Source organism: Triticum urartu, chromosome 7, assembly GCF_003073215.2.
Source record: "Triticum urartu cultivar G1812 chromosome 7, Tu2.1, whole genome shotgun sequence".
In the NCBI taxonomy this organism is placed as follows: domain Eukaryota; kingdom Viridiplantae; phylum Streptophyta; class Magnoliopsida; order Poales; family Poaceae; genus Triticum; species Triticum urartu.
Genome location: NC_053028.1, coordinates 51,100,372 through 51,109,533, shown reverse-complemented (window position 1 = coordinate 51,109,533; position 9,162 = coordinate 51,100,372). Strand labels below are relative to the sequence as shown.

General features: G+C 44.5%; 2 protein-coding genes across 2 annotated transcripts; both read left to right on the top strand.

Annotated features, from left to right (window-relative positions):
• Positions 1 to 220: 220 nt before the first annotated feature.
• Positions 221 to 1,685, top strand: LOC125524319 (probable O-methyltransferase 2). The gene is made up of 2 exons (XM_048689390.1): positions 221 to 1,115; positions 1,224 to 1,685. The coding sequence occupies exons 1-2, from the start codon at positions 306 to 308 to the stop codon at positions 1,521 to 1,523; spliced, it is 1,110 nt and encodes a 369-aa protein (XP_048545347.1). The 5' UTR covers positions 221 to 305; the 3' UTR covers positions 1,524 to 1,685.
• Positions 1,686 to 5,283: 3,598 nt separating this feature from the next.
• Positions 5,284 to 6,801, top strand: LOC125524318 (probable O-methyltransferase 2). Its single transcript, XM_048689389.1, has 2 exons — positions 5,284 to 6,149; positions 6,228 to 6,801. The coding sequence occupies exons 1-2, from the start codon at positions 5,340 to 5,342 to the stop codon at positions 6,525 to 6,527; spliced, it is 1,110 nt and encodes a 369-aa protein (XP_048545346.1). The 5' UTR covers positions 5,284 to 5,339; the 3' UTR covers positions 6,528 to 6,801.
• The last annotated feature ends 2,361 nt before the right edge of the window (positions 6,802 to 9,162 follow it).

Below are 9,162 nucleotides of genomic sequence, written 5' to 3'. Positions count from 1 at the left end.
ACTCTCCTGGCAATCAGCAGTGCCTGTGCGTGCCAACAACCCCATAAATTCATCAGGACAAGAGTCCGTGACCGATCTGGCGCCACAATGCCACAATTGGGAGAGTGGACCGCAGAAACATATACACCTAGCTGCATATTCATACTCTATTATCTCTTGTGCCGCGTGTTACTTCATAGCCTGTTGTGTCGTGTGTGGTCTATTTAAGCACTAGCTCATCACATCAACGAATTTCCAAAGCAACACATAGCAACCACACACTCATCAAGAGAACGGAACAGAGAAGGAAAGGGTCCGGGAGAGCGATGGCGGCTCAGGCAGACACCATTGAAGTTCCGACGGACGCTGAGTTGCTGCAGGCGCAGGCTGACCTGTGGCGCCACAGCCTCTACTACCTCTCGTCCATGGGGCTCCGGTGCGCCGTCCAGCTTGGGATCCCGACCACCATCCACCGCCTCGGCGGGTTCGCTTCGCTGCCCGACCTGATGGCTGAGCTGTCCCTTCCATCAGTAAAGATGCCGTTTCTCAGCCGGCTCATGCGCGTGCTCGTCGCGTCGGGGGTCTTCGCAGCCGACAAAGACTCCGAGTCCGGCGGGGAGCTCTACCGCCTCACCCCGCTGTCGCGCATCCTGGTGGACGGCGTCGACGCGGATGAGCACCACAGCCAAAAGTATTTCGTGCTTGGAGTGACCTCGCCGCATTGCGCGGAGGCTGCGTTGGGGCTGGCCGACTGGTTCAAGAAGGACCTTGAGCCACCAGTGCCGTCTCCTTTCGAGGACTTGCATGGCGCCCCAATCTTTGATGAGAGAACACCCCTCATGGATGAAGAGTTTGACGCCGTTGCCAACCAAGGCTTGGCTGCCCACGACAACCTGGGGATTGCAACCATACTTCGCGAGTGCGGTGACATCTTCAAGGGACTTGAGTCTCTGACTGACTGCTGTGGTGGCGATGGTACGACGGCGAGGGCTCTCGTCAAGGCTTACCCGCACATCAAGTGCACCGTGCTGGACCTTCCGAAGGTGATCGACAAAGCCCCAACTGATGGCGTCGTTTACTATGTTGCGGGTGACCTGTTCCACACCGTCCCATCTTCTCAAGCCGTGATGCTCAAGGTATATATAACATGACAAATTATGGGAAATTCTTACATTTTGGTCTCACAACTCGTAGAAGTCACACTTATCGATCTTTCATTCTTTGAACTTTACCTATTGTTGCAGCTTGTGCTACACTTTTGGAGCGACGAGGATTGTGTAAAAATCTTAACCCAGTGCAAGAAGGCCATTCCTCCACGCGACGAGGGAGGAAAGGTGATTATCATAGACATCGTGATTGGACCTTCCTTAGGACCAATAATGTTTGAAGCCCAACTCTTGATGGATATGCTCATGATGGTGAACACAAGAGGAGCCCAACGGAGTGAAAATGACTGGCGCAAGCTATTCGTGGAAGCAGGGTTCAAAGACTATAAAATTGTGAAGAAGCTGGGGGCTCGATGCGTTATCGAGGTCTACCCCTAAGATGTTGCGCTCTAAGGATATGAATAAAAGTGGTGCTTGTTTTTCTAAATGATAGCTTCATGGTTCTTATAAAGTAGCTCAAGTGTTTGAATCAGATGCCTTAAGATCAATGTAAAGTTCATTTAGAGAAGTACTAAAGCGCGCTCTCTCTCTCTCTCTCTCTCTCTCTGTGTGTGTGTGTGTGTGTGTGTGTGTGTTCAGTTTTTACCATGTCGGTGTGTTTCAAGCCTCCAACAATGCTTTCTTGTTACTTGTCATGCATATTATGTATTGTTGGCACGTTCTATTTTTATATCAATAATGATATTTTCTTCTTCAAATTAAATGCAAAAACAAGATACTAGAAGTCGACGAGGAAAATCTTTGTTTGATGGCACCAAATGTTCGTGGGCTGAAATCCTGAATTATGAAAATTATCCAGATTGAGGCAAAGAGTAATAAAATATTGAAATGATAGGATGTACACTTTTGGCAGCATGCAGGCGCAGAACCAGAAAAATTTGCCATTGGGTTCAGTCATTGACTTATTATAAGGATTTGGTACCGATAAATTAATTATAACTTCAAATCTATACCATCTCAAGAAGTGTTTGGCACTAAAACACAACATACATAATAGAGATATGACATCACCTATCACATATTATAAGGAAAGGCATGTAAAGGAAGTCACCGAGCCAGACACGATTATGAGCCGGCTGGGACTCTGTAGGCCACCAGACGTCAACCCGTGTATATAAGGGGACGACCCGGTGGCGGCTTAGGGCAAGAAACAAGAGATCGAGAACCAAGCCGGATCGAAACCCTAGCAATACCAACACAACTAGACGTAGGCTTTTACCTTCATTGTAAGGGGCCGAACTAGTATAAAACCTCTCGTGTCCTTTGTCCCGATTAACCCCTTTAAGCTTCCTAGTTGCGATGGCCCTACGACTAAGTCCTTTCTCTAGGACATCTGCCGTGACAATTCCACGACACATATTGTATTGCATTAAAAACTGAGAGAGTGCGAGACATACCAGTTGGATGACATTGAATGAAATGGAGAGCTGTTGAGCAAAGTAATGCACATAATAAAGTGAATAATATTGTAAAATATTTGCTTTCAATTGAACACACCATACATGTTGCTTTCCCCATCACACTATTGTCCTCTGACACACATGTTGCTTGCCCCATCATAATATTGTCCTCTGACATGTTTTATGCTTAATCAAATATTAGTGAATAATTTTTTAAGAGTAGCCTTGTGACAAATTGTTGATGTTTCCTTAACATGTTAGACTCCAACTAACCGTTCAATGATAAATCCTAGATTGCTAAAGTATTTCGAAAGAATTGTCATCTGCTCTTTGCCAGACACATCGGTAACCTCATCGATCAACAAACTGAATATATTACCTCTGATTTGTGCAGTAATATAATTCAAAATTTCTACATACTCATTTGGCAACATCTTTAACTCATAAGAAAACATAAATAGTAGGCAATATAAAGTCATGCACTTTGACAACGTCTAATGGGTGACCTTGAAGTGCTAACATCATTATCTAAATCTGATGATGAATATTTTTTTGAGGAAATAAAATTCGACAGCCTAGATCAATCAAAGTACATGGAATCACCGAATAACTAACTGGAAAACTATGGGCTACCAACCACGATATACACAATAGAGAGGAGATGTGATGAACTACAACCTCAAATTTGGTCTAGGGAGCCTTCCTGCTGCTGACCTGTCCTTGTCGCCTCATCTCTGTTGCTGGAGTATCGAGGCGAACGAGAGAATAGATCTGAGATTGGAGGGGGCGAAAAAAAACGCAAAAGGTCGTGCGGCCGGCGGCTGCCCTATACACGTACAGAAATAGAACAGCGACAGGAAGCCACGAACAGGCCTGTCAGGCTGGGACTGAGAGAATTTACATTGTGGGCTTTTGGGCTTCTCACCGAGCGTTTCATTCCAAGTTGATGGGTTCAGCCCTGATTTTGTATTGGGTTCATGCACATACTATATGTGTATTATACCCCTGGCCAGGCAAAGTCGTTGGGTTCAGCTGAACCCAACGCTCATACGCAGGCTCCGCCACTGGTAGCGTGAAAAGTGCATAAGATGACATTTCACCAAATCTTGTCTTTTTGTCCTTTTTTAAAACATGAGTACAATATGTGGACGCATCACACATGCATATGCAAACGACCACATGAATGTGGGAATGTATATGGTGCACGGGGACATTTGGTGCTACCCGTGCATCGGACCCCCGTTGCATATTTAAAGTTATACACAAAATATCTGAAAACAAATTAGTGCATTGACACAACATCATTGTATGTTGTCACAAAAATTGAAATCAAAATTTGAAGCATTGCTTGAGATACAAATTGACAAATTCGACACTGAATAGTACATAACACAAGTAGGGCTTCAGATTTGGCCCATTACCACATTCATGTCGAATTTGTCATTTTCGTGTCTCAAAGAAATGCCCCGGCGCACCAGATAAAATCACCATACTCACACAACATATACTGAAGATAAGAGTCTCTAGGCGACTTTAAATATATTTAACAAAATCCATGCACGTCTAGTTGCTGCCCATGGCTATGTTGCTTAGTTGAATTTATTGAACTTGAATGTTTAACTGCTTTAAGTGAAGTTCAACCTGGATTGAAGCTGAAAATTAATGAATTTAGCAGCCGGAAGTTATCTTGTTCGTGTGCACAGAACTTTGCCAAAATCTAGCCCCTCTCCAAAATATTTAGCGGCTTTGTTATTATTTCAGTATTATTTTCCTTTCATCTTTATGGATTGTGCGTATCATGTCTGTGCGAATGGCGATGCATTTGAGTCAATAAAACATACAACCAGCTCTGTTCTCCATCAATTCCGTTGTCTATATACTCCCTTCACAAGAACACATGAAGATTGAAATAACCAAACATGCATGTCACTCAGTGGTTGGATCTGACGAGGCCGAAGCTCTGCAGTGTTTAGACGGAGAGGTCGCAGAAGTCGGTGACAGTACCCTGGTGGGCCGTAAGCGTCGTCGGCAGCATGCTGATGGGCCAGAAATGGCAGAGACGACGGCGGGGGTGACTGCCTGATGGTGTGGACAATCAGGGCAGAACTGAAACACCCATCACGGAGATTTGGGGGATCGGGAACATCAATAGCCCACGCAGCAAGTGTCAGTTGTCTTCAACATTTTTTCTGCAAGGTTCTAGAAATAAGATCTGCGAGATCAGCCTCCCCAGGCAATCAATAGTGTCAACTACCAACAACCCCATTAATTAATAATGAAGATCTGATGAACGTAATTTTTTTCCGGGGTAAAAAGAGTTTATAAATCAAGCACCGAAGTAGTACTAAACATGTCTGCATTATATAGTTCAGGAACCTCGCCAGGCTCAGATCGAAGTCATACAGCAATGCGCTTCTCATTTCTACCGAAATTCGCTACGAAATGACTCCGAGTTTTGCTCTCTCCTAATGCGCTTGATTACAAACTCTCTTCCTTCAACCACATTAATTCATGAAGATCTGATGACAGTTCTGACGCCACATTACTACAATTGGGACAGTGGACCGTGTGTCGCGTGAGACTTGATTTGGGCTGCCTACACACTTCCATATTCATATTTTATTGTCTCGTGTGTCGCGTGTGACGTGTCACCTTTCGCTCCACAGCTAACCAAACTCTAATACCCACTCCTCTCGACAGGAGTAGGCTGGCAGCTATATATAAACACTTGCATGCTACGCAAAATCAGTCACACAGTCCTCACATAATTGAACACAGAAAGGGAGAGAGAGCAATGGCGGCTCAGGCTGAGAGCATCGAGGTTCCCACGGACGCTGAGCTGCTGCAGGCACAGGCAGACCTGTGGCGTCACAGCCTCTATTACCTCACCTCAATGGCGCTCCGGTGTGTCGTCGACCTTGAGATCCCGACGGCCATCCACCGCCTTGGTGGGGTCGCCTCGCTGCCCGACCTGATGACCGCACTGTCCCTTCCCTCGGTTAAGATGCCATTTCTTGGCCGGGTCATGCGCGTGCTCGTCAACTCGGGCGTCTTCGCAGCCGACAACGAGTCCGAGCCCGGCATGGAGCTCTACCGCCTCACCCCGCTGTCCCGCGTTCTGGTGCACGGCGTCGTGGCGGATGAGCACCATAGCCAAAAGTATTTCGTGCTTGGTGTCACCTCACCGCACTACACGGAGGCGGCGCTGGGGCTGGCAGACTGGTTCAAGAAGGACACCGAGCCACCGGTGCCGTCACCTTTCGAGGAGAAGTTCGGCGTGCCACTCTTGGATGAGAAAACTGCCCTCCTTGACGAAGAGCTCGACGACGTTGTCAACCAAGGCGTAGCTGCCCATGACAACCTGGGGATTGCCACCATACTCCGTGAGTGCGGTGACATCTTCAAGGGGCTTGAGTCCCTCACTGACTGCTGCGGTGGCGATGGTACGACGGCGAGGGCCCTCGTCAAGGCTTACCCTCACATTAAGTGCACTGTTCTAGACCTTCTGAAGGTGATTGACAAAGCCCCAGCCGATGGTGTCATCAACTATGTTGCGGGTGACCTGTTCCACACCGTCCCACCATCTCAAGCCGTGATGCTCAAGGTATGACATGACAAGCTACAACTCATAAAATTCAGGCTTATTCATATTTCATTGTTCAAAATTTACCTATTTTTGTAGCTTGTGCTACACTTTTGGAGCGATGAGGACTGTGTGAAAATCCTAGCCCAGTGCAGAAAGGCTATTCCTCCACGTGAGGAGGGAGGAAAGGTGATAATCATAGAGATTGTGGTTGGACCTTCCTTAGGGCCAGTAATGTTTGAAGCCCAACTTCTGATGGATATGCTCATGATGGTAAACACGAGGGGTGGCCAACGTGATGAAAAACACTGGTCCGAGCTATTCAAGAAAGCCGGATTCACGGACTACAAAATTGTGAAGAAATTGGGAGCTCGATCCGTCATCGAGGTCTACCCATAAGATGTTGTGCTTTAAAGGTGGGAATAAAGGAGGTGCTTATTTTTCTAAGGGAAAGTTCCACGGGTCTTGAAGTAGCTGAAGTATAAACATTAGTTGCTTTAAGGTCCATGTGGCGTTCGATTAGAAAAGTATTAAAGCACTTGGTATTTTCATTTGTATGTGTTTGCCATGCTGGTGTGCTCCAACAATGTCTGCTTGTAGTTTGTTGTCGTGCCTATCATGTATATGTCATATTCTATTACTATCTGTATCAATAATATCATTGGTTATATCATGCTAAGTGGAAAAATTGGAACTGCATGAATCACCTGGCTAGCAATCCACAATATGATAAAGTAGAAATAGGAGAAATGTAAATGGGAAAGGTAGCTCAGTGGAACACATGTACCAACAGGGGCGGAGCCAGCGTTGTGGCGTTGGGTTCAAGTGAACCCAACGATTTTCTGCTGCCACGTACGCATATGTAGGTTATCGTGTGCGTGAACCCATTAGAAAATCGAGGCTGCACCCATCAGAATTTGGAATTCACAAGCGAAAGCATTTTAGTCCAGAAATCTTCACGGGAGTAGCCCAGCTAAGGCCCATACGTAAACTGCTACTACTGTCCCGTGCGTGCGTTAGATGACTCGTAACGCATCAGGTCGGATGTGTTGTGAATCGACGACTCTCGCTCGCCAAGACTTACCGGGGTCTTCCCTCTACTCCGCCTCTCCCCATCTTGTTCGCCCATCGCGGTGACGGCGCATCGCCTAGTCTTCGCCAGCCAGCCCCAAGGAAGCAACAGCAGGTCAGCGTGCAGTACAAATACAAGATACTAGTAGATCACCACATATTCTTCTTCTCATGCATGTTCTATTTAGCCTAGCCTTTGCCCTAATTTTCTAATTAACTTTTCCTGAACTTTGATTGATCTCGGCAGTGGAGCAATATTTCTCAAATAGAAACCAATCACCAGATTCAGATTATGATGTAGGCACTTCAAGGCCACCTGTTAGATGCAGGTAAAATGCATCAAACATCGTTGATGTAAGTACTCTTACAGATTTCGAAAAGAGAAAAATCCATCTATACAGAGAACTGATATTAAGACGATCCATCTATTATTTGTGTTGCCGCCTTTTTCACAGATCATAACTAGGGGCAAGTTGTGAGTTATACATTGGTAATTAATTGACTGGAATGGTCGAAAGGGAGAACACTGTAATGTGAGTGATTGTACATGCTTCGTTTGATTTATGGTATTATACACTTTCAATGTAACTTGACTATTTTGCCGATGTTTTCGGGAAGGAGAAGCTGCACCTGAAGCTATGAAGTTATTTTCGAAATTACTCTATTCACAATATGTAAACAAGAGATTTTTATAATATCATCCAACTGGTATGTCTTGATGTTTTTCTTTGCAAATGTTATACTGTTTTGTTTTCAAGGTATAAAATATAAGTGCTATTATATTTGTATTTGGGTGCTAGCCTCTCGTTATATGGTAGTGTGGAATTGGACAGTGTACTTAATTATGTCATACTAAATTTTCACAATAAATCAGTCATGAACCCATTGGCTCGATTTTCTGCAAGGTTCTAGAAATAAGATCTGCCAGATCAGCCTCCCCAGGCAACCAATAGTGTCAACTACCAACAACCCCATTAATTAATGAAGATCTGATGAACGTAATTTCTTTTCCGGGGTAAAAAGAGTTTATAAATCAAGCACCGAACTAGTACCAAACATGTCTGAGTGACACTTCTCCTAGTGCACCTTTGCGGGCAAGACGGCATTACCGCCTACAACATCGCAACGAGCTATGGACACAACATGTCCTCACCACCGTGTCCTAGAGGCAAGGTTTTCAATTTCAGTTTCAGGAAATTTCAGCAACAGCCGAAGTCACCAAAATTCCGTGAATTCAGTAATTTCGGTTTGCATTTCAGCCAAAAGGCTGAAATATTAACTTGAATTTAACCAAAATTTTGAAAAATATTTTAAAAAATATTTGAATTCTATGTACTACTGAAATTGCTAAAATATTTTGGCTGGAAGGTAAATATTTTAGTGTCCACTGAAATTAATGAATTTCGTGAATTTCATCGAAATCTCACCGAAAGTGAAAACCATGGTCACGGGTTTGTTCTGAAAATCATGTTCTGAAAATCATGGCATGGCGACAACTAGAGGTTGTTGCCGGCATCAATCTTGTTCTTCATTCCAAGGATTCTCAAATGCACGGGGAAGCCGTTGGCTCTCAAGAGTGCCAACATTGATAGTCTAGTCAGCTCTTCTAGCCCTGTTTCAAGGAGGACCACAGGAAGAGAAGGCGGGACGAGTTCACTTAAAGACTACGTGAAAAAAAGCAATGACAGGAAGGGCTTTTGTCTAGACGAACCCTCATCATCAAGCACAAGATCATGACACGGTTAACTTTGTGGCCGACAACAATCTTCTTGATCAGACATAAAGAAAAGATGATATTGTGGATCTTGAGACTGATGCCATCTTCTTGTCTAGACTACATTTTTTTACCTTTTTGTTTATTTTGTTTTCAACTGTTGATGATGTTTGAAAAAAAATTAAAATTAAAAAGATCTTCTTGTTTTTTAAAGCTATGCATTTTTTAAATGCTCATGAAATTATAAAA

Excerpts from the sequence above, each read along its gene's own strand:
- LOC125524318 (XM_048689389.1), top strand. The coding sequence starts at position 5,340 with ATGGCGGCTCAGGCTGAGAGCATCGAGGTTCCCACGGACGCTGAGCTG. Across the intron at positions 6,150-6,227 it reads CTCAAGCCGTGATGCTCAAG|CTTGTGCTACACTTTTGGAG; the intron begins GTATGACATGAC and ends CTATTTTTGTAG.
- LOC125524319 (XM_048689390.1), top strand. The coding sequence starts at position 306 with ATGGCGGCTCAGGCAGACACCATTGAAGTTCCGACGGACGCTGAGTTG. Across the intron at positions 1,116-1,223 it reads CTCAAGCCGTGATGCTCAAG|CTTGTGCTACACTTTTGGAG; the intron begins GTATATATAACA and ends CTATTGTTGCAG.